At 46.5% G+C, this 24,778-nt stretch overlaps 1 protein-coding gene and 1 long non-coding RNA gene across 10 annotated transcripts in view; one reads left to right on the forward strand and one right to left on the reverse strand.

Moving 5' to 3' along the window:
• Positions 1-8,675, reverse strand: part of LOC134910386 (uncharacterized) — a 176,590-nt gene extending 167,915 nt beyond the window's left edge. For both annotated transcript variants that reach the window (XR_010176182.1, XR_010176181.1), the window contains exon 1: positions 8,206-8,675. This is a non-coding gene — a long non-coding RNA (uncharacterized LOC134910386). The remainder of the gene's footprint in view (positions 1-8,205) is intronic.
• The window catches only part of LOC134910385 (speriolin-like protein), a 107,236-nt gene that overhangs the window by 31,471 nt on the left and 50,987 nt on the right, over positions 1-24,778 (forward strand). For 6 of the 8 annotated variants that reach the window (XM_063918344.1, XM_063918347.1, XM_063918350.1 and 3 more), the window contains exons 2-7: positions 8,959-8,991; positions 13,249-13,299; positions 13,971-14,015; positions 15,496-15,546; positions 20,532-20,582; positions 21,189-21,233. In XM_063918344.1, the coding sequence (XP_063774414.1) occupies positions 8,959-8,991; positions 13,249-13,299; positions 13,971-14,015; positions 15,496-15,546; positions 20,532-20,582; positions 21,189-21,233 (276 nt within the window). The remainder of the gene's footprint in view (positions 1-8,958; positions 8,992-13,248; positions 13,300-13,970; positions 14,016-15,495; positions 15,547-20,531; positions 20,583-21,188; positions 21,234-24,778) is intronic. The other 2 variants (XM_063918349.1, XM_063918345.1) reach the window with 2 other exon arrangements.

A 24,778-nucleotide genomic window follows, 5' to 3' on the forward strand; every position in this document is an offset into this window, starting at 1 on the left:
TCCGTGTTCCTGGATATTCTCCTGATCCTCCGTGTTCCTGGATATTCTTCAGTACCTGTTACTTCCGTGGAACTACAAGTACCAGCACCAGCAATACCTTTCTGGCTTCACACCTTCTACACCTGCAGTGTGCTCCAGCCTACAGCAGTAGAGACTCCCTCTCCAGGTGCATTCCGTCATCTCACCTGTGATTCAGCCTGCATGCTGATTGTGCACTTCCAACAGCACAGTGAACATTACCATCCAGTCTCCTGCATTGCTACCAGGTTTGCTACCATTATTCCACCTCTGCTGGCTCCACGTTTTAATTACTCTGGTTCCATTTCTGCATTACAAACTCTGCCATAGACTTTCAGTTTCAAACCATATTATATCATTGCCATTACCATTGCCGTTACCATTGTCATTTCCATTGCATTCGTTTGTTTACTTTCTGCTGCATTATTATCTGGACTTTCTGTTATTAATAAATCTACATTGTGCACATGCGCAGAAACCCAATACTGCCTCCTCACTTCATTCCACCTACCTCCACTGACCCACTAGCGCCCCCTCCGGGGACACAAACTAAACCGACTCTGACACGTAACATGTAGATAAGCCGAAATTAAGTATCAAATTAGAAGGATTAAGAATACATATCTCATTCTATTTTATCTTACATTTAAGGAATCATAAAGTTGAACTGGGGCCGCCATATCAGTGGCAAGCCGGGAGGTGTTCCACCTATCCCATTTACTTAGATAATGAGGCAGGGTCCCACTAAGTCGGTGTGTAAACCGTTCATGCCCAGATACCTCATTAACCAAGGCCCTCCAGTTATACAGATTAGGAGAGGAAATTGCAAACCAATTCCGTGCTATAATTACCTTTGCCACGGTGGTCAGAAATAAAGCATATTTATAAATTGCCGGGGAGTGGTTTTCCTCTAAGTCTAGAGCAAAAATACACAGTTTAGGAGAGAAGGGAGGCAACAATTATTCAGTAAGTAATATATCCATCCATATTGCCTCCCAAAAAGCATATACAGTTGGACACTGCCACAACAAGTGCCAGAAGGTAGCTTCAGGGGCACCACAGCGTGGACAATTTGCATCAGGCCTCAAACTCGCTCTACATAGAGAAACTGGGGTTTTATATGATCTATGGAGGATATAAAAAAAAGACCTGTTGGTACTTGATACATGGGGTAATGTATTTGAGAGAGCCCAACACTTGAAGCCATTGATCATCTTCAAGTGGACCAATTTGTAATTCCCACTTAAGTTTAAGCGGGTCAAAAAGATTTGGGCAAATGTGTGTAGTTAGGTTGGCATATATCGTAGATATCTGATGTCTCGTACCAGGATCAGTACAAAATCCCGCTGGACGGGATCCCGGCGGTCGGAATACCGACACCGGGATCCCGGCGGTCGGAATACCGACAGGGGGCGAGCACAATGCAGCCCCTTGCGGGCACGGTGCCTCGCTGCGCTCGCCACACTAATTTATTCTCCCTCTATGGGTGTCGTGGACACCCACAGAGGGAGAATATGTCGGGACTGTGCCGGTCGGGATCCCGGTATCGGTATTTCGACCGCCGGGATTCAGTCCGGCGGGATCTTGATCGCATCCCCTCGTACCCAGTGCCAAGACCAGTTCCTTTACTGGAGAACTGGAAATGGACGGGGGCGAGACTCCAAATTGCTCCTGCACCGCATGGCGGAGTTGTAGGTAACGGTAAAAAAACCTATTGGATATAGCAAACTCCTCTCTCAGCTGCATAAAGGATTTAAAAATACCGTTAATGAATAACTGAGAAATTGTTCTGAGGCCCACCCCTATCCATATGTTGTCCTGTGAGAGATGAACCAGTTCCCCATACTGTGCATTGAACCAAAGTGGCATATCAGTATCCGTATCCGTCCACCCATAATAAGAATGAGACTGTCTCCACACAAGTAGCGATTGACGTAATACAGGAGGAAGAGCAGCAGCAGAGGAAGTAGAAAGAAGAAATTGGACAGGGGAGAAGTGGGACCCCACACACTCAGCGAAGAATCTCCCAGACGTGGGAGCATCCCTTTTCAAAATCCAATTAGACAAATGTACTAGCTGAGCAGCCAGATAGTAAGCACGCAAGTTAGGGAAACCCAAACCTCCATCAGTTTTAGACTTAACCAGAGCTCTCAGGGCAACCCTAGGTGCCTTATTACCCTAAACAAATGAGGAGAGTACACTATCAATACTGGTGAAAACCCATTTAGGGATATAAACAGGTGAGTGTTGCAATAAATAGAGGTACTTCGGTTGCATCGCCATTTTGATGAGATTGATGCGACCTGTGACAGTGAGGGGAAGTTTCTTCCATATGTGAACCCGGCGCTTCAAGTCCTCCTTGACCTGGTCTATATTTTGTTGTACAAAAGTGGTAACATTAGGAGTAACCCAGACATCAAGATACCCAAAGCGAAGGGGCCACTGCAAGGAGCATACAATAGGCAATGGGTCTGGGATAATACCAGATATGCGAAGAATGTGAGATTTATTCCAATTAATGGATAGACCAGAATAGAACCGTCCTCCATATTTAATATTTCATGAGGACAGAGCGGAACTCCGCACTCATAGGTCTTTTCTACCTAAGGTTGTTTCAGCATTTCACATCAATCAACCTACTGTAGTACTTCTTCTTCGAGATCCTTGGATGTAGTTCGGGCGCTACGTGTTTATGTAGAGCGAACAGCTGATTTGCACAAGACTGATACTCTTTTCGTTCTCTATGATGCTGCCAGGCCTGGTAGGCCAGCCTCAAAACAAACTTCAGCTCGTTGGATCAAATTTACCATTAGGCAAGCTTTTCTCGCAGCCTCTCTTCCACCACCAAGTTCAGTTTCGGCCCACTCCAATAGAGCTGTTGGCTCTTCCTGGGTGGCTGATAGAGGAGTTTCTTTGACACAGTTGTGCAGAGCAGCAACTTGGTCGGGGAAACATACGTTTATCAAATTCTACAAATTTGATACCTTTGCAGCTTCGGCTTCTAAGTTTGGCCGAGCGGTGCTTCAGAACTGCCAGAGCACTCCCGCCCGTGTTGGGAGCCCTGAGACGTCCCCACCGTAAAGATTTTCCAGTGTCCCCTAGCGGATAAAGGAGAAAATGGGATTTTGGCACTTACCGGTAAATCCATTTCTCCGATTCCACAGGGGACACTGGACGCCCCCAGACACCCCCCCCCCCCCCCACGCTGGGTGTTTTCTTGTTTTTTTTTCCTGGTGTTTTTTCTTTTCTCCAGGTTAGGAGATTGTTGGAGAATTCTCCCCAGTTCAATTGACTCTTGACAATTACGGTTGTGATTGTTGTTGTTTGGGTTAACCTTGTTTTCCTGTTTCTGTAATTCACCTCCTCCTCTGTTCAAGTCATCTCCTCTAGGGCTCAGTTTTCAAACTGGTCTGTAGAGGGGGCATAAAGGGGAGGAGACATTCACTATTCTAAACAATTTAAATTGCCAGGCTCCACTGGTCCACCAGCTATACCCCACCGTAAATATCCTCCAGTGTCCCCTGTGGAATCGGAGAAATGGTTTTCCTGGTAAGTACCAAAATACCGTTTTCTTGAACTATAGCCCACTGTCCAACCACCACAGAAAGGCTGTTCACTACATTGCAGCTCCCCAGTGTTTTCTTCTCCAAAGCCACATGCAGTGGCCCCTAAAGGGAGAGTAGCGGGTACTAATTACCGGGCCCGGGCTTGTTGGTGGGGCCCGCTCCCCATCAGCTTCCATTCTTTCCTGTCAGGCAGTTCCACCTGCCTCTCTTCCCAGCCCTGGGTCCAGTGCAGCTGAGTGCAGCTGTCTCCTATGCCTTCAGGGAGGTTTAGCGATTGCACTGATCACACAACCCTCTACCGGATCTATACCTGGCTAAGGGACTCATGGCGTCCCTGTGTACAGGTCGGCAATGCCTTGCAGCCCAGAAACAGTACTTTTTCATGTATTTTTTTTTTAAAGTGGGAATGGTCACAATTCCACAGTAAGGTCACACGCCTACTGCTTTACTGGGCCCCAGGCAATCTCTCAACGACCCTGGCCACACGTCCAGCACAGCCTGGTATCACTGCTACTTCTGTAACAAGTTGTGGCAAGTTGGATACTTAATTATTGTGGGTCATCAGGTCCCCTATGATAATAGGTCTCTAAGGGTACTAGAGGGGTGCTCACCCCAAACGTTCAGATGAGAGAGGGCTTGATTCAGAGATACATACAATATTGATGTTGGGTGAACTTGTCTGGCTCTTCCACAGGGCAACTCTTTCCTGGGTCCTCGGCTGGGCACCACTGTACAGCACAGCCTGTTGCAGAAGGTGCTTTTTGATTAATTTATTAATTTAAAAAATATATTTTTTAACACTGACAGGCAATATGCTGTAGCTCAATCATATGGTTTGCGCTTACTTCACGACCCTCACAACATCATCTTTTTACAGCGGCATTTCGTGCTTGGTATTATTATAATGTAAAATAGACCTGGAAACATCAATGTGTAATGTGGTGCATGACGTCACTGTGCGATATCACGTTGGGCGACCCGGGCCAGGAGTGGGACACACTAGCAATGTTGCTCACGGAGCACATCGCCTAGTGTGTACGGGCCCTAAAGAAATGACCGATGTTTGAGTGCATCTGTATAGATTTTTGTGGATAGTAAAGTGCATTCAGTAAAAAGCCATAATTGGAAGCATATGCAAAGTTGCACAAATCATTAGAAGCTGGCAGGTCTGCACCAGAAGCGTATGTGTCAGGTTTATGCCCGGCATACATCAGGATCACTTACACCATTTTTTTTAGAACATTTGCTATGAGATTTCAATTACACCAGGGGTGGGGAACCTCCGGCCTGCGGGCCGTATAAGGCCCGCAAAGCCGTTTGCTCAGGCCCACCCGCTTCTCACAGTGAGACACGCCGCCGCTCAGTCCGGCGGCAGTGTGTCTCAGCTGTCAGTGTCAGGATAGGGAGGAGAGCGCGGCGGCGGCGTGTAGAACTTGAAACCAGCCGCCGGTTCGTGAGCCAATCAGAGCTCGCGGACCGGCAGCCAATCAGGAGCCGCGGCTGCCGGTCCGCGAGCTCTGATTGGCTCTCGAACCGGCGGCTGGTTTCAAGTCCTACACGCCGCCGCCCAACATAGCCGCGCTCTCCTCCGTGTCCCGCCGAAAGGAGCGGTAAGTAGCACGGAAGGGGGGGGGGGGGCACTGTGGGGGCATCTGTATACCTGGCACTGTGGGGGACATTTGTATACCTGGCACTGTGGGGGGCATCTGTATACCTGGCACTGTGGGGGCATCTGTATACCTGGCACTGTGGGGGCATCTGTATACCTGGCACTGTGGGGGGCATCTGTATACCTGGCACTGTGGGGGCATCTGTATAACTGGCACTGTGGGGGCATCTGTATACCTGGCACTGTGAGGGGCATTTGTATACCTGGCACTGTGGGAGCATCTGTATACCTGGCACTGTGGGGGCATCTGTGTACCTGGCACTGTGGGGGCATTTGTGTACCTGGCACTGTGGGGGCATCTGTATACCTGGCACTGTGAGGGGCATCTGTATACCTGGCACTGTGGGGACATCTGTATACCTGGCACTGTGAGGGGCATCTGTATACCTGGCACTGTGAGGGGCATTTGTATACCTGGCACTGTGAGGGGCATTTGTATACCTGGCACTGTGTGGGGCATTTGTATACCTGGCACTGTGGGGGCATCTGTATACCTGGCACTGTGGGGACATCTGTATACCTGGCACTGTGGGGGGGCATCTGTATACCTGGCACTGTGGGGGCATCTGTATACCTGGCACTGTGGGGACATCTGTATACCTGGCACTGTGAGGGGCATTTGTACACCTGGCACTGTGAGGGGCATTTGTATACTTGGCACTGTGAGGGGCATCTGTATACCTGGCACTGTGGGGGCATCTATATACCTGGCACTGTGGGGGCATCTGTATACCTGGCACTGTGGGGACATCTGTATACCTGGCAGTGTGAGGGGCATTTGTACACCTGGCACTGTGAGGGGCATTTGTATATTTGGCACTGTGGGGGCATTTGTATACTTGGCACTATTGGGGGCATATCTGTATCACGTCCCATTTTAACTGGCCACACCCATTTTTTTGGCACGCGCGCCTCCGCCGCGCACACACAGTATTTCTATGGGGCAGACCTGCTGGGGGGCAGGGTAATTTTTTAAGTTGAGAATTTTTGTATGGCCCCCGAAGGATTTTATAAATATCCAAATGGCCCTCGGTAGAAAAAAGGTTCCCCACCCCTGAATTACACAAAAAAACAACAACGCTTGAATACAACAGGTACAGTATAAATCTAATGTCTGGGTAAAAAAGCTGAAATATGTCAGTGCTGTATGATATTATATGCACAAGAAATGCAGCAATCAGCCAATCAGAAGCGTTTAGCAAGTGCTTGTGGCTGTCATCATCATCATCACTGTGATAGAGGAAGGGGGGTGGGCAGCAGTGGTAGGTAGTAGGTGCATTTTCACAAAAGGCGTGTGTGCTTCCAGAGAAGGGGTGTAGCCCTGCTACAAGGGGGTGGCTTCACAGGACAGGGAGAGAGTGACAGGCATTGGGTGATGGAGAATGTGACGGATGGAGAGAGGCAGTGGGTAACACCAAGGAGAGGGTGAAAGGCAATGGATGACGGCAAATGTGACAGAGAGAGGCAGCGGGTGACAGGGAGAGGGTGATGGAGAGAGAGTGACAGGCAGCGGGTGACATGGAAAGAGTGGCAGGCAGCGGGTGATATGGAGAGAGTGACTGGCAGCGGGTGATATGGAGAGTGTGACTGGCAGCAGATGACAGGGAGAGAGTGACAGGCAGCAGGTGACATGGAAAGAGTGACAGGCAGCGGGTGACATGGAAAGAGTGACAGGAAGCGGGTGACATGGAGAGAGTGACTGGCAGCGGATGACATGGAAAGAGTGACAGGCAGCGGCTGACATGGAAGGAGTGACAGGCAGCGGGTGACATGGAAGGAGTGACAGGCAGCGGGTGACATGGAAAGAGTGACTGGCAGTAGGTGACATGGAGAGAGTGACTGGCAGTAGGTGACATGGAGAGAGTGACAGGCTGCTGGTGACGGAGAGAGTGACAGGCTGATGGTGACAGGGAGAGTGACAGGCAGCGGGTGACAGGGAGAGTGACAGGCAGCGGTTGACAGGGAGTGTGTGACTGGCAGCAGGTGACAGAGAAAGGGTGACTGGCAGCAGGTGACAGTGGTAGTGGGTGGCAGGGAGATAGTGACAGGCAACGGGTGCCAGGGAGTGACAGGCAGCGGGTGACAGTGAGAGCGTGTCTGGCAACAGGTAACAGTGAGAGTGTGACAGGCAGCGGGTGACAGGGAAAGAGTGACTGGCAGCGGGTGATAGTGAGAGAGTGACAGGCAGTGGGTGACATGGAGAGAGTGACTGGCAGTGGGTGACTGGCACTAGGTGACAAGGAGAGAGCAACAGGCAGCGAGTGACAGAGAGAGTGATTGGCAGCGGGTGACAGGGAGAGAGTGACAGGCAGCGGGTGACAGGAAGAGGGTGATTGGTACTGGGTCACAGGGAGAGAGTGACTGGCAGCAGGTGAATGTGAGAGTGACAGGCAGCGGGTGCTAGGGAAAGAGTGACAGGCAGTGGGTGACAGGGAGAGGGTGATTGGTAGTGGATGACTGACAACTGGTGACAGGGAGATAGTGACAGGCAGCGGGTAACAGGGAGAGGGTGATTGGTAGTGGGTGACAGGGAGAGGGTGATTTGTAGTGGTTGACTGACAACTGGTGACAGGGAGATAGTGACAGGCAGCGGGTAACAGGGAGAGGGTGATTGGTAGTGGGTGACAGGGAGAGGGTGATTGGTAGTGGGTGACTGGCAACTGGTAACAGGGAGAGAATGACAGGCAGCGGGTGACCAGGAGTGACAGGCAGCAGGTGACAAGGAGAGTGGCAGGCAGCAGGTGATGGAGAGAGTGACAGGCAGTGGGTGATGGGCAGTGGGTGACAGGGAGAGAGTGACAGGCAGAGAGTGACAGGCAGTGGGTGACAGGGAGAGAATGACAAACAGCAGGTGACAGGCAGAGGGTGAAAGGCATCGGGTGACAGCAGGTAGAGGTGACAGAGAATGTGACAGAGAGAGACACAGTGAGTAATATATTACAATATATTTACCTTGGCGCAGAGCTGCACTGCTACCAGTCCTTGGGTATTACGCGGGGCACGGGCACCAGATCGTGATATCAGATCCCGGCAGCAACGACAGCACCAGCAGAGAGGGGAAGCCGGGCCGGAGCGACACACAGGCGGAGGCGCTGGGAGGAGAGGGCACTGTGGCCCCAGCTCTCCCTCCGCCCGGACTGTCTCCGCACACTGACTGACAGCAGCTCAGTCTCAGCTGCTGAATCTAATCTAGAGAACTGGCAGCGCGGACCTGGGATTGGCGGCTGGGCGGCGGCATATGAGTCAGTGTGATGCAGTCACATATAAAAGGGGCCTCTGCGCAGCTCACTGCCGCCGCACTCCTCCGCTCCCCGGCGTGACAGCCCACGGCTCTCCGCTGCCCTCTACAGTAGCAGCACTATGGCGACAGCGGCCGCAGCTGTTTAACTCCGTTTGACCCCCCCAAAAAAGTAAGAGCCAGAAACGATATGGGGTGCACGGGCTGGACTAGTACTGTAGAAGATTTGTATTAGTGTACTGGACATTATAAAGCACATTACTATATTCAATGTAAGCATTATTACATTAATATGTTTACTCATAGATTTAAAATCAATCAATATTTTTAGAACAAATAAAACCCCTGTACTTCTTATATGATGTCTTAAATTCCATCAGATATATTGGAAAACCTTACATGATATCAAAACACAAAAATCTCAATCCCATTATTATTTTTCTTTTCATGTCTTGGCACTTAAAAAGAGATAGAAGAACCCGAATCACTCCCATTGCACAGTGAGTAGCATTTTCTACTATGTATTCTCAATAGAGTAGAAATAAAAGATATAGGGGCCAATTTATCAACTAGTTTTAGCTATTTAAAATGGTTGTGTATGATAAATGGTGCTCTGGCCAGTCAGCTCCCAACTGTCATTGTTCAAACACATGACAACTGGGAGCTGATTATCTGGAGCACCATTTATCATATGCATTGTGTTAGTAAATAGCTAAAACGCGTTCAGAAATGGGCCCCACAGTATTAATTGGCTTGGGTGAGGGCACAGGCATGTTATTGTAACCCCTTGTTCACCCCTAATATTTGTTGCAAGTAAATTCTCCGTAACCACTTGAGGCCATATTCCGAAGCCTTTTTGTGGCGAGATCTTGCTCTTTTTCGCACAGTGCATGCCTTCAAGCAGATTCAGAGCATTGCACATTTCAGTTCATTTCTACTAGCAGCTGAAATTAGGCAGCATCTTGGCCTCTGCATGTAACTTAGGGCTTTGTGTCAGAGTCTACTGTACATGCACGGTTATCCGGGAACATGGCTCCCGCAATGTGTTCCTGGAGACTTCTCCACTGCACCATTTTCCTAATGATTTCTGTCTGCAACACTGGCTTATGCAGGACTCCGGAGAGGTAAGTATAATTATATGAGTGCAGGGTGTTCTGTATGAGCCAGCTAAAGGGCTCAGGAGGAACTGGCTAGTACCAGAGCCAGATTTACACACAATATATGAGCCAAAGTATTCATGTGGGCATTATGCAAAGGTGCAGCAGTATAAACTCCTGGAAATTTGGTGAGTTTTGATCAAAGATGTGCAGAAAAGATAGGCGGGGGGCATTGCCTCACCTGTCATAGACTTTTTACTCCAGAGTTTTGACTATAAAAATGATTAGAGTAATACAAACTAAGAAGATATTTCTAACATATTCTTGATATTTTTCATATACTTTCTACAGTCGGAACTCTGGTGTAAATGTTAATATGACAGGAAAGGCTCTGTCTCACCCCACCACACATCACTGGGGTGACTCTCCCCTGGACCTAGGGGACCGTGTGCTCCGCTAGCCCTGCATCCATTACAGATACAACACAGGGTGGATTTGTGGACTACAGTGTTCAGAGGTGAACATACCCACAACCATATGATTTGAGGCAGATCACTTTCACCAGGATATTGATATTGCTGATATTGATTACTGCACCTATCACAAGTGGGTATATACAGTAGCAGCAGTATTGCATAAATGCAGCCAACTGCGAAGACAGGCATCAGTCCTTTAGTGTTTCATGTACTAACAAGGTGGCAAATTCAGGACCCGATGCAGACCTGATCGCTGCAACGGCAGCATGAAGCCCATTGTCTTGTGGACACACGCAGCGGCCGCATAGGCAGAGGCGGTTGCGGGGTGGGATGCGGCGTGCCGGCGGCATTCAAACTGCGTTGGGGGGCACGGTCTAGACAACGCAGGCATGTCATGACTGTTGCTAGGGTGGGCTTCGGTGGCTGCATGACATCACATGCAGCCGCTGCAACCCAAAACATGGCAGGCAGCCACCTGCCACCACAGCTAGGCTGCGTAGGCAGGGAAATACTCGCTAGGTATGACAGCATCGCCGCTGTGCAATGCTTTCGCACCTCTGCGGGGGGGGGGGGGGGCTTAACATGCGGGGCAGACTAGTCATGCTCTGCTCGTCCCCCTGCATGGCAGAGATTGTGATAGTAGATGTGCTATTTTTAGCACATCTTTGATCAGCTCTCAATCACCCCCATAATTGGTTGCTATCAACAAGTGGTTGGATTTGCTATCACTGCTGCTTACATAGAGGCAGCAGTGATAGCACTGATATAGTAATGCAGCAGGATGCGTCATTATGGGGTCGTACAAGCCTGCCGCTTAAGCTGCTACCTAGAGGCAAGGAAATCTGGCCCCGTCCCTCCCCTGCAACGGCGGTGACATGCCTCCATTTGGAGAAACAGAGGCCATCACCACCTCCAAATGACATCATACTGTCAATCGCTGACAGTCTGATTGTGATCTGCGGCCGTCAACGTAGTACCCATTCGCAAATGGTCAGAACAGGTCCTGCAGAGGCATAAAGTACCGATAATCGATACTATTGCTGCATGTAACACTACTCTAACCACATGTAAATTTACCACCAATATTTTCCCAAATTTAGGGTGTAGTTCAGAGTCGGACGTATGTTCCTTTGAAGGGCATATTATGTATGAATTCGCACTGCGTATGTGACAATATTATGCACACACAAGTACAAGCAATGCAGTCATATGCATTTTGATCACATCTATACTTAAAACCCGAGAGAGAGATTGGGGGGGGGATGCAATGGACTATTAATGTACTTAAATTTAGGAAGGACTTGTTTAAGCAATTCCAGTGTATGGAGACTCGGACATACAGTAAGTGAAAATACATCATTTTTGGGTCCTTTGCACATGTTAGAGCAGGCCTGGCCAACCTGTGGCTCTCCAGCTGTTGTGAAACTACAAGTCCCAGCATAAAAAGTAAGAGACTCCTAAAAAACTTTACAGCGCTGTTCTTATTTCAGCTTTTGTCTCAAAAAAGTCAACCGGTTATGGAAAAACAATAGGTTGTGGAAAACAATGAAAATCCAAATCTGTCAGACACTTTCAACTCTCCCACATTCTCCTTCCAAAAAATCTTTATATGGTATACCAAGGATAATAAAATAACAAAGCTTCCTTATGCTTTCTCTATACCAGAAATTCTATTTGATCAAAACATGTGTCAATGCTTCCTTGTATATTTTGTAAAAAGTATCCAATACAGTCCCGTAGTGAAACAAAGTCTCAAATATGAAAGCTTCCTTGTGTCTCTTCTATGGAAAATATGTACAGTATAGCAGTCCAGCAAATTTAAAACACGTGAAGAATTTAATTAGGAAAAAGTAAAAATATAGGCCATGGTCAAGACCATGGGTCTTCAACCTGTGGCCCTCCAGCTGCTGTGAAACTACACATCCCAGCATGCCATGCCACAGTTTTGCTATTAAGGTATGCTAAAACTGAGGCAGGGCATGCTGGGATGTGTAGTTCCACAGCAGCTGGAGGGCCGCAGGTTGAAGACCCATGGTCAAGACCCTGGACAGGTAGAAACGCGTTGGCGGCTACAGGTCGATCTGGTCACAATCGTAACTGCATTCACACGCTCACAGTGTATAGAGCAGCGGGAGGAACAGCAGTACAGGAGCGGTACGGGGAAAGGAGTCTGGGGACGACCAGCGGTCAAGCGAGCCTGTAATTTGTGCACAGCCTCGGGTAAGAAAGAATCCCGGTGGTAAAGGCGGAACCGTGTAACATATTGGCGTCCTGGAGGTCCGGTGAGACAAACCCCTCCCTTAATGATAGACGACTATAAAGCTGAAATCCCCCAAAGCTAAGCTGTGTAACTAATGCATAAGAAGGAGATTCTTGATGTTTTTAAAAAAAAAGTATTTTTTAATGTTATTTTTTCCTAATTAAATTCTTCTCAGAATCTGCAGTGCAGGCTGAGCAGTAATATGTGGGAGCCATCTTGTCCCCTATTGCAGGTGTTAGCAGGGCTCCTGGGACAGAGCCGATTAATTCTGCTGCAGCAGCGGGTGCCCCACAGAGCTCAGTTGAAAGAGCAGCGTTCACACTTGGACTACACAGGTGCTACTGTACATGCAGGTGTCCCTTTAGGGCGAGGGGACCCAGAGGCTGACGTCTTCATTGCCTCTGGAAGTTCTACCCCTGAGTCACATGTCTCAAAACAACCCTTCTGCGCTTAACCACTTAACTGAAACCGTGCTTGGGTTGTAACTGCTGGGCTTTTGCTTTGCTGACAAAAGAAAAACTGTTCTGCACATGTGAAGAACAGATTTGCTCCTGCTCCTCGGAAATCTGCCCCTCCAGGGTGGCGGGGGCAAGGGGCGCGGGGGGGGGGAGTGTGTGTGTGGTGGGGTTAGGGGGGGGGTTGACAGGTAATAATCAACCATTTTTTGTGCCTTTTTGTAAGAGAAATTATCAGTTAATTAGTTGAAGTTAATCAATGTTATCTCAACTATAGGAGCTGATGCTGAGTTGAATGTAATTCCGTTTGCATGGTATTGTATATATTGCAATGCTAATACAAGCAATGCAGTCAGATGCTTTTTGATCGTAACAATTTACAGTATGTTTTATACTGTAACATGTTGTTAAAGAGAGTTTAGCATAGTGTCAGAATACACATTTCTCATGCTAAGTATTTTTTCTCTAGCTTTGGCTGCCACTGAAGAAATAAAAGAACCGGACGCCCTCCCAATATACAGTGAGTAACATTTCCTACACTATGTTCTCAAAAGAGTAGTGGTATTAGATATACGTGGGCTTGGGTGGGTGTACAAGCTTGTCATCGTAACCCCCGCTCTTCCCTAATCTTTGTTGTGAGTGACTTCTCATTAACCACTTAGAGGCTGCTGTAGAGTTGAACATAAGTCGTCCATTATTGCTCCCGCATTGCATGCATGGAACTAGATGCGTACATTGGCCTCTCCCTGGCCGGAGTGTCCCTATCTGTGCGTTTTGTTTGATACAGTTGCTGTTATCATCATCAGGGCGCACATGTACAAGCCTATCCTTGGTGCACAGTATATGTCTGACAGAGGAGTGATGACATGACTGCACAGCTCTGCAGAGACTGCAGTCCTTGGGTACTACCTGACTGAGCATTGCCTATGGGACAACATCTGATTACAGACCAGTTATATCCCTTCTGTTACAAGTGAAAATGTGACTGTAATGAGTGTAACTCTGCAACACTCGTACTAGCACACATGTGGTTCCAGAGCACGTGGAGAGGGAAGTCACGCATGATACGTCATAACTGTAGATCGGCCCCTTACTGTTTCATAAACTAACTTTTCCAAGAAGCCCAACCAAAACTGAATGCATTAAATACAAATTTGTCATACTCCATTTTTATATATTTACATATTCTAGAACCTGAAGAAAAAAGACAGGAGGCGGAACCACTTCCATCGAACAGTGAGTAGCATTGATTACACTATGTTATCAAAAGAGCTGCTCCTCATCCCTTTCCAACATTTCCTCCTTCCACTTACTTTAGTAGTAGTAGTAGTAGTAGTAGTAGTAGTAGTAGTAGTAGTAGTAGTAGTAGTAGTGTTTGCACAGTGGAATTTGGAAGACAGATTATTCACCTTGATAAAGGGGTATTGCTGCCCCGAAACGTTGCGAATTGAGATGTGGTTTAATACACTTTGAATAATTTAAGACTTCGAGTACCGCTGTTGTTTTTCTACTGCTGTTTCAATTTATTCAGAAGGCATCGGAGTGGGAAAATACAGTAAGGGAGAGTTCCTATCCATCCCTATCCTCTCTCTCATATATATATATATATATATATATATATATATATATATCACCTATTTCCAGTGTAGATCAGTCCGCTTTGGTCCATATAGGTATCCACAGGGTTAAAAAAAAAAACCGCAAAAATCCCGTACCAGAACAGACAAGTACAAGTGTATGTTTACACATACACTTTTACTACGCGACTGCTGGGCCTCCACGGGACTAATGTCACTATAGGAACCCGGCAGCCAATCAGGAGCTGCTGCCATAGCAACAGCTTCTTGATTGGCTTTGCTCTCACAGGGCTCACTCAGCCTATCACTGTTTGCCCACAGAAATGAATGGAGATGCTAGGCTCCATTTATTACTATGGTGGGAACCGCTTAATTGGTTAAACCACAAGGGTCATCCCCAATTGACATTGTGGCTTCCCCCTCTAACCCTGAGTTGAATGTACTTCCATTTGCATGGTACAGTATATTTTGCATTGCCAATACAAGCAATCCAGAGCCATTTGCATTTTGATCGTAACAATGGCCCTCATTCCGAGTTGATCGCTCGCTAGCTGCTTTTAGTAGCATTGCAAACGCTAGGCCGCCGCCCTCTGGGAGTGTATCTTAGCATATCAGAATAGTGAACGAAAGATTAGCAGAACTGCTACTAAATAATTTCCTGGAGTTTCTGAGTAGCTCCAGACCTACTCCTAGATTGCGATCAGTTCAGTCTGTTTAGTTCCTGGTCTGATGTCACAAACACGCCCTGCGTTCGGCCAACCACTCCCCCATTTCCCCAGCCACTCCTGTGTTTTAGCCTGACACGCCTGCGTTTTTTTAGCACACTCCCGGAAAACGCTCAGTTACCACCCAGAAACGCCCCTTTCCTGTCAATCACTCACCGATCAGCTGTGCGACTGAAAAGCGCTGCACGAACAACAGCAAAACTGCTAAGTTTTTAGTTAAATAACTAAGCGCATGCGCGCTGCGTACCATGCGCATTTAGCAGCAAATCGCAGCATAGCGAAAATCGGCAACGAGCGAACAACTCAGAATGACCACCAATGTACAGTATGTTTTACACAGTAACATGTTGTTAAAGAGAGTTTAGCATAGTGTCAGAATACAAATTTCTCATGCTAAGTATTTTTTTCCCCTAGATATTGTTGGCACTGAAGAAATAAAAGAACCTGAAACCCTCCCAGATTACAGTGAGTAGCATTTCCTGCAATATGGCCCTCATTCCGAGTTGATCGCTAGCAGCTTTCTTTTCGCAGCGCAGCGATCAGGTAAAAAATCGGTTATTCTGCGCATGCATATGGTGCGCACTGCGCACGCGCGTCGTACTTTCACAAAAGCCGATGTAGTTTTACACAAGCTCTTGCGACGCTTTTCAGTCGCACTGCTGGCCGCAGAGTGATTGAGAGAAAGTTGGTGTATCTGGGTGGTAACTGACCGTTTTTCGGGGAGTGTGTGAAAAAATGCAGGCTTGCTAGATAAAAACGCAGGAGTGGCTGGAAAACGTAGGCATGGCTGGCCGAACGCAGGGCGTGTTTGTGACGTCAAAACAGGAACTAAATAGTCGGAAGTGATCGCTAGCTAGGAGTAGGTCTGCAGCTACTCAGAAACTGCACAATCTTTTTTTGTAGCAGCGCTGCGATCCTTTCGTTCACACTTCTGCTAAGCTAAGATACACTCCCAGAGGGTGGCGGCTTAGCATTTGCACTGCTGCTAAAAGCAGCTAGCGAGCGATCAACTTGAAATGAGGGCCTATGTTCTCAAAAGAATAGTGGTATTAGATATAGGTGGGCTTTGGTGGGTGTACAAGCATGCCATCGTAACCCCCGCTCTTCCCTAGTCTTTGTTGTGAGCGACTTCTCGTTAACCACTTAGAGGCTGCTGAAGAGTTGAACATAAGTCATAGTAACATAGTATCTAAGGTTGATAAAAGACAATTTGTCCATCGAGTTCAACCTATTTGTGGTCTCCTATGCAGGATTATTTGGTATAAAATTTTGACTGATGCTGATGTCTTGCGTTACATTTTATCCCTCTTTTTTATAATAACTATAGTGCGTGACTATGCACCATAACCCTGGATATCCTTATCCATTAGGCATTTATCTAATCCATTCTTAAAGGTGTTGACTGAGTCCGCCATTACAACTCCCTCAGGCAGGGAATTCCAAATACGTATCGTCCTTATCGTGAAAAAGCCTTTACGTCGTATTGTGAGGAATCTCCTCTCCTCTAACCTGAGCGAGTATCCACGAGTTCTCTGTGTTGATCTAACCAAAAACAGGTCCTGCGCAAGATCTGTGTATTGTCCCCTTATATATTTGTAGATGTTGATCATGTCCCCTCTTAGTCTCCTCTTTTCCAATGTAAACATGCCTAGCCTTGCAAGCCTTTCCTCGTATTCCAGCATCTCCATGCCCTTAATTAGTTTGGTCGCCCGCCTCTGAACCTTTTCTAGCTCCAGGATATCCTTTTTGTAGTATGGTGCCCAGAATTGTACACAGTATTCAAGGTGTGGCCTCACTAGTGATTTATACAACGGGAGTATAACACTCTCGTCCCTAGCATCAATTCCCCATTTTATGCATGCTAATATTTTATTAGCCTTCTTTGCTGCAATCCTACTTTGGGTACTACTGCTTAGTTTGCTATCTATGAGGACACCTAAGTCCTTTTCAGTACAGAATCCCCTAATTTTACCCCATTTAGTAGGTAGGTGTTATTTTTGTTCTTGTTACCACAGTGCATTACCTTACACTTGTCTGTATTGAAGCGCATTCTTCATTTCGCTGCCCAAGCTTCTAATTTAACTAAGTCATTCTGAAGCGACTCAGCATCCCCCTACGTATTTATAACTTTACACAATTTGGTATCATCTGCAAAAATTGACACCATGCTCTCTAGACCTTCTGTTAGGTCGTTAATGAAAATATTGAACAATAGCGGTCCTAATTCTGAGCCTTGTGGCACACCACTTAACACTTCAGTCCAATTTGAAAAAGATCCATTAACCACAACGCGCTGCTCCCTATTATCTAACCAATTTTTGATCCAATATTGTGCTTCCTAGCCCTATTTCTTGTAGCTTGTAGATAAGTCTCATGTGTGGCACAGTGTCGAAAGCTTTCGCAAAGTCTAAAAAGATTACATCCACCTCTTTACCATGATCTAAAATTGCACTTACTGTTTCATAAAAGCCAAGTAAGTTGGTTTGACAGGAGCTGTCTTTCACAAATCCATGTTGATTCCTTTTAATGACCTTATTGACTTCAAGGTACTTCTGAATACTATCTCTTAGAATACCTTCCAATACTTTCCCCACTACAGATGTAAGACTAACTGGTCTATAATTACCTTGTTCAGCTTTACTTCCCTTTTTGAATATAGACACTACTTCCGCTATACGCCAGTCTTTGGGAACCATACCTGATATTACTGAATCCTTAAAGATCAAAAATAGCGGTTTTGCAAGTTCAGAGTGAAGCTCCATTAGAACCCTTGGGTGAATTCCATTGGGACCCGGTGACTTATTAATCTTTAAATGTTTTAATCGGTCACAGACTACCTCCTCGCTTAAATAAGTACCTATCAGTGGGATATTCTCATTATTGAGATTATGTGTTAGTCCCTGAATTGGGTCCTCTCTAGTAAATACTGTTGAAAAAAACTCATTTAGTGTGTCCGCTATGTCATTATAATTTTTGCTTAAGACTCCCAACTTGTCTTTTAAAGGGCCTATACTCTCCTTCTTTAATCTCTTGCTATTAATGTATTTAAATAATTTTTTGGGATTCGCTTTGCTTTCCTTTGCTACTAGTTTTTCAGTTTCTACTTTAGCCGCTCTTATTTCCTTTTTGCATATTTTGTTACATTCCTTATAGTGCTGAAATGGCTCAGCTTCCCCGTCAGATTTGTGTTTTTTTTAAATGCTCGCCTTTTCTTGCCCCTAAGTTCCTTTATCTTTTTGTTAAGCCACATCGGCTTATGATTTTTATTCCTTTTTTTGCTGCTCGTAGGAATAAATTTGAGAGTATTTTTAGCTAGCAGGAATTTTAGTACATCCCATTTCTCCGTAGTATTTTTTCCTAGAAACAAACCTTCCCCATTCAATATCCCTGAAAAATACCCACATCTTTTCAAAATTCGCTTTGCTAAAGTTTAGAGTCCTAGTCGAGCCAGTATAGGACTGTTTATGAAAACTGATATTGAATGTGACCATATTGTGGTCGCTGTTTCCTATGGGTTCCCCTACTATAATACCTGATACTAAATCCCCATTGTTTGTTAATACCAGGTCTAAGATTGCATTGTACCTGGTAGGTTCCTCATTTAGTTGAACTAAGTAGTTATCATTTAGTGTGTTTAAAAACATATTGCCCCTAGCAGTATCACATGAATCGTTTTTCCAGTTTATCTCTGGATAGTTAAAATCTCCCATCACTACTATGTCTCCTACTCCTGCTGCTCTTTCAGTTTGCTTCAGTAACAATTCCTCATCAGATACATTATTACCAGGCGGCCTATAGCATACACCCAATACTAACTTTTTAATTCCTTTATCCCCGCATGCAATTTCTACCCACAACGTCTCGACAGTGTCTACAGCCCCCTCCTGAATATCTTCCCGTATATCAGGTTTTAAAAACAGCTTTACATAAAGACACACCCCTCCACCCTTTTTATTTAGTCTGTCTCTCCTAAACAGTGTATAGCCCTCTAGAGTGACTGTCCAATCATGAGATTCGTCCCACCAAGTTTCAGTAATGCCTATAATATCATACTGTTTGCTTGCTGCAAGTATTTCTAGTTCGCCCTTTTTACCAGTAAGGCTTCTAGCGTTCACATACATACAACAACTAAGATAAATTTTTCCCCTTGCGTTAGGGACATCTTTCACCGTATGTAGCAATGATGACCTGTAATCGTCATTGGTTAGTGCTTTGGTAAAATCTCTTTTAGTACCCATATTAGTAACCTTACCGCCTGCTCTTACCCTCCCCCCAACTTCTCCCCTATTTTGTTTACTACCGTCATCCCCACTATTCTCACTGCATGACCCGTGGTTTCTAGCTAAACCCTCCCCCCAGGCTCCTAGTTTAAAATCTCCTCCAACCTTCTAACCATCCTTCCCCCAGCACCGCTGCCCCCTCCTCCTCCAAGTCGTCCATTCCAGCTCCCGCATTGCATGCATGGAACTAGATGAGTACATTGGCCTCTCCCTGGCCGGAGTGTCCCTATCTGTGCATTTTGTTTGATACAGTTCCTGTTATCATCATCGGGGCGCACATGTACAAGCCTATCCTTGGTGCACAGTATATTTCTGACAGAGGAGTGATGACATGACCGCACAACTCTGCAGATACTGCAGCCTTTGGGTACTACCTGACTGAGCATTGCCTATGGGACAACATCACATTACAGACCAGTTATGTCCCTTCAGTTACAAGTGAAAATGTGACTGTAATGAGTGTAACTCGGCAACACTCGTACTAAAACTTCGAGTGCTGCTGTTGTTTTTCTACAGCTGTTTCAATCTATTCAGAAGGCATCGGAGTGGGAAAATACAGTCATGGAGAGTTCCGATCCATCCCTATCCTCTCTCTCATATATATATATATACAGTATATCACCTATTTCCAGTGTAGACCAGTCCTCTTTGGTCCACATAGGCATCCACAGGGTTAAAAAAAAAAAAAGACGCAAAAATCCCGGACCAGAACAGACAAGTACAAGTGTATGTTTACACATACACTTTTAGTACGCGACTGCTGGACCTCCACGGGACTAATGTCACTATAGGAACCCGGCAGCCAATCAGGAGCTGCTGCCATAGCAACAGCTTCTTGATTGGCTTTGCTCTCCTAGCCTATCACTGTTTGCCCATAGAAATGAATGGAGATGCTTGGCTTCATTTATTCCTATGGTGGGAACCGCTTAATTGGATAAACCACAAGGGTCATCACCAATTGACATTGCGGCTTCCCCCTCTAACTCTGAGTTGAATGTACTTCCATTTGCATGGTACAGTATATATTGCATTGCCAATACAAGCAATACAGAGTCATTTGCATTTTGATCGTAACAATGTACAGTTTGTTTTACACAGTAACATGTTGTTAAAGAGAGTTTAGCATAGTGTCAGAATACAAATTTCTCATGCTAAGTATTTTTTTTCTAGATATTGATGGAATTGAAGAAATAAAAGAACCTGACGCCCTCCCAATATACAGTGAGTAGCATTTCCTGCACTATGTTCTCAAAAGAGTAGTGGTATTAGATATAGGTGGGCTTGGGTGGGTGTACAAGCATGTCATCGTAACCCCCGCTTTTTTCCGTAATCTTTGTTGTAACTTCTCATTAACCACTTAGAAGCTGATGTAGAGTTAAACACAAGTCGTCCGTAATTGCTCCCATCTGTACGTTTTGTTTGATACAGTCCCTGTCATCATCATCATCATTATCAGGGCGCACTTGCACAAGACTATCCTTGGTGCACAGTATATGTCTAACAGAGGAGTGATGATATGACTGCACAACTCTGCAGAGACTGCAGCCCTTGGGTACTCCCTGACTGAGCATTGCCTATGGGACAACATCCCGTTACAGACCAGTTACAAGTGAAAATGTGACTGTAATGAGTGTAACTCGCCAACACTCGTACTAGCACACGTGTGGTTCCAGAGCACGTGGAGAGGGAAGTCACGCATGATACGTCATAACTCTCCCTCGGCCCCTTACTGTTTCATAAACTAACTCTTCAAAGAAGCTGCAAGCGCATTTACTGCATTAAATGCAAAATTCTTTTGCTCAATTTTTATTTCTTTACATATTCTAGAACCTGAAGAGAAAAGACAGGAGGCGGAACCACTTCCATCGAACAGTGAGTAGCATTTATTATTACACACTTTTACCAAAAGGGATTGTAAACTAAAGCAGAAATGCTCTGTATAATACCACACCTAGCCCTCCTACCCCCATTCTTTGTGTAATAGCATTAAGGGGTACATTTACTAAGCAGTGATAAGAGCGGAGAAGTGAGCCAGTGGAGATATTTCCCCATCAACCAATCAGCACTGAAGTAACATCTATAATTTGCATACTATAAAATGATGCAGACCTGCTGATTGGTTGATGGGGAAATATCTCCACTGGCTCACTTCTCCGCTCTTATCACTGCTTAGTAAATGTGCCCCTAAGTCTGCTCCTCATCCCTTTCCAACATTTCCTCCTTCCACTTACTTCAGTAGTAGTTAGAACAGACTTGCCCTCTGGTCGCTGTTCTTGCACAGTGGAACTTGGAAGACAGTGACACACGCAGGGAGGGATCCTCTTCCTCTATGGCTGTCTCTCTGTTTAGAAGCCACCAGTTTATTAGTGACTGAGAGCAGCCACGTCACATAATCTGGTGTGATGTCCATTAATACTGCTCTGATGGGTCAATTTATGTGAGATGGGTGCAAGAGAGATGAGCACCCTAAACCTCTGAACCCCATAGCAACACACATTCTCCAGCATGACCTATTCCAATAGGTACAACATGCTTGCTGCTAAATTGGTGTAACTTGGCAGCAATGGAGTGTTCGCACTAAGGGAGATGTACTAAGCCTTGAAAAGTAATAAATTTCATGGTGATAAAGTAACAGCCAATCAGCTCCCAACTGTCATTTCTCTAACGTCCTAGTGGATGCTGGGGACTCCGTCAGGACCATGGGGAATAGCGGGCTCCGCAGGAGACAGGGCACATCTAAAAAAGCTTTTAGGTCACATGGTGCGTACTGGCTCCTCCCCCTATGACCCTCCTCCAAGCCTCAGTTAGGTTTTTGTGCCCGTCCGAGAGGGTGCAATCTAGGTGGCTCTCCTAAAGAGCTGTTTAGAAAAGTTTTTTTTTAGGTTTCAATTTCAGTGATTCCTGCTGGCAACAGGATCACTGCATCGAGGGACTTAGGGGAGAGATTTCCAACTCACCTGCGTGCAGGATGGATTGGAGTCTTAGGCTACTGGACACTTAGCTCCAGAGGGAGTCGGAACACAGGTCAGCCTGGGGTTCGTCCCGGAGCCGCGCCGCCGATCCCCCTTACAGACGCTGAAGAGACGGCAGAACAGAGGTCCGGAAAACAGGCGGCAGAAGACTCCACAGTCTTCATGAAGGTAGCGCACAGCACTGCAGCTGTGCGCCATTGTTGTCACACGGCTCACTGACTCAGTCACGGAGGGTGCAGGGCGCTGCTGGGGGCGCCCTGGGCAGCAATATAATTACCTTTAGTGGCAAAATAAATACATCACATATACCCATTAAGGCTATATGTATGTATTTTAACCCAGGCCAGTTTCTTAAAAACCGGGAGAAAAAGCCCGCCGGAAAAGGGGCGGAGCTTATTCTCCTCAGCACTCAGCGCCATTTTCCTGCTCAGCTCCGCTGGTGAGGAAGGCTCCCAGGACTCTCCCCTGCACTGCACTACAGAAACAGGGTAACAAAGAGAAGGGGGGCATAAATTGGCGATATTTATATATTAAGAGCGCATATATAGTAAACAACACCTTCTAGGGTTGTTTATATACATTTATAGCGCTTTTGGTGTGTGCTGGCAAACTCTCCCTCTGTCTCCCCAAAGGGCTAAGGGGTCCTGTCTTCGATTAGAGCATTCCCTGTGTGGCTGCTGTGTGTCGGTACGTGTGTGTCGACATGTATGAGGACGATGTTGGTGTGGAGGCAGAGCAATTGCCGATGATGGTAATGTCACCCCCTAGGGAGTCGACACCGGAATGGATGGCTTTAGTTATGGAATTACGTGATAATGTCAGCACACTACAAAAGTCAGTTGACGAAATAAGACGCCCGGCAAACCAGTTAGTACCGGTTCAGGCGTCTCAGACACCGTCAGGGGCTGTAAAACGTCCTTTACCTCAGTCAGTCGACACGGGTACCGACACAGATGAATCTAGTGTCGACGGTGAAGAAACAAACGTATTTTCCAATAGGGCCACACGTTATATGATCACGGCAATGAAGGAGGCGTTGCAGATCTCTGATACTGCTGGTACCTCAAAAAGGGGTATTATGTGGGGGGTGAAAAAACTACCTGTATTTTTCCCAGAATCAGAGGGATTGAATGATGTGTGTGATGAAGCGTGGGTTACCCCCGATAGAAAATTGCTAATTTCAAAGAAGTTATTGGCATTATACCCTTTCCCACCAGAGGTTAGGGCGCGCTGGGAAACACCCCCTAGGGTGGATAAGGCGCTCACACGTTTATCAAAGCAAGTGGCGTTGCCGTCTCCTGATACGGCCGCCCTCAAGGATCCAGCAGATAGGAGGCTGGAAACTACACTGAAGAGTATATACACACATACTGGTGTTATACTGCGACCGGCAATAGCCTCAGCCTGGATGTGCAGTGCTGGGGTAGTGTGGTTGGATTCTCTGACTGAAAATATTGAGACCCTGGATAGGGACAGTATTTTATTGACTCTAGAGCAATTAAAGGATGCTTTTCTTTATATGCGAGATGCTCAGAGGGATGTTTGTACTCTAGCATCAAGAGTAAGCGCGATGTCCATATCTGCCAGAAGAAGTTTATGGACGCGACAGTGGTCAGGTGATGCGGATTCCAAGAGGCATATGGAAGTATTGCCATATAAAGGAGAGGAATTGTTTGGGGTCGGTCTTTCGGACCTGGTGACCACGGCAACTGCCGGCAAATCCACCTTTTTACCTCAGACCCCTTCACAACAGAAAAAGACACCGTCTTTTCAGCCGCAGTCCTTTCGCTCCTATAAAAAGCGACCAAAAGGACAGTCTTATCTGCCGAGAGGCAGAGGAAAGGGTAAGAAAGGGCAGCACGCAGCCCCTGCCCAGGAACAGAAGCCCGCCCCGGCTTCTACAAAGCCATCAGCATGACGCTGGGGCTTTACAAGCGGACTCAGGAACGGTGGGGGGTCGACTCAAGATTTTCAGCAATCAATGGGCTCACTCACAAGTGGACCCGTGGGTCCTGCAGATAATATCTCAGGGTTACATGCTGGAGTTCGAAAGGTTTCCCCCTCGCCGGTTCCTAAAGTCTGCTTTACCAACGTCTCCCTCAGAAAGGACGTCGGTTTTGGAAGCCATTCACAAGCTGTATTCTCAGCAGGTGATAGTCAAGGTACCCCTCCTACAACAGGGAAAGGGGTATTATTCCACTCTATTTGTGGTACCGAAACCGGACGGTTCGGTAAGGCCTATTCTAAATCTGAAATCCTTGAACCTGTACATACAGAAATTCAAGTTCAAGATGGAGTCACTCAGGGCAGTGATAGCGAATCTGGAAGAAGGAGACTTCATGGTATCCTTGGACATAAAAGATGCTTATCTACATGTCCCGATTTACCCCTCACACCAAGGGTATCTCAGGTTCGTGATACAAGACTGTCATTATCAGTTTCAAA

The sequence above is a fragment of the Pseudophryne corroboree genome, chromosome 4 (genome assembly GCF_028390025.1).
Source record: "Pseudophryne corroboree isolate aPseCor3 chromosome 4, aPseCor3.hap2, whole genome shotgun sequence".
Lineage (NCBI taxonomy): Eukaryota > Metazoa > Chordata > Amphibia > Anura > Myobatrachidae > Pseudophryne > Pseudophryne corroboree.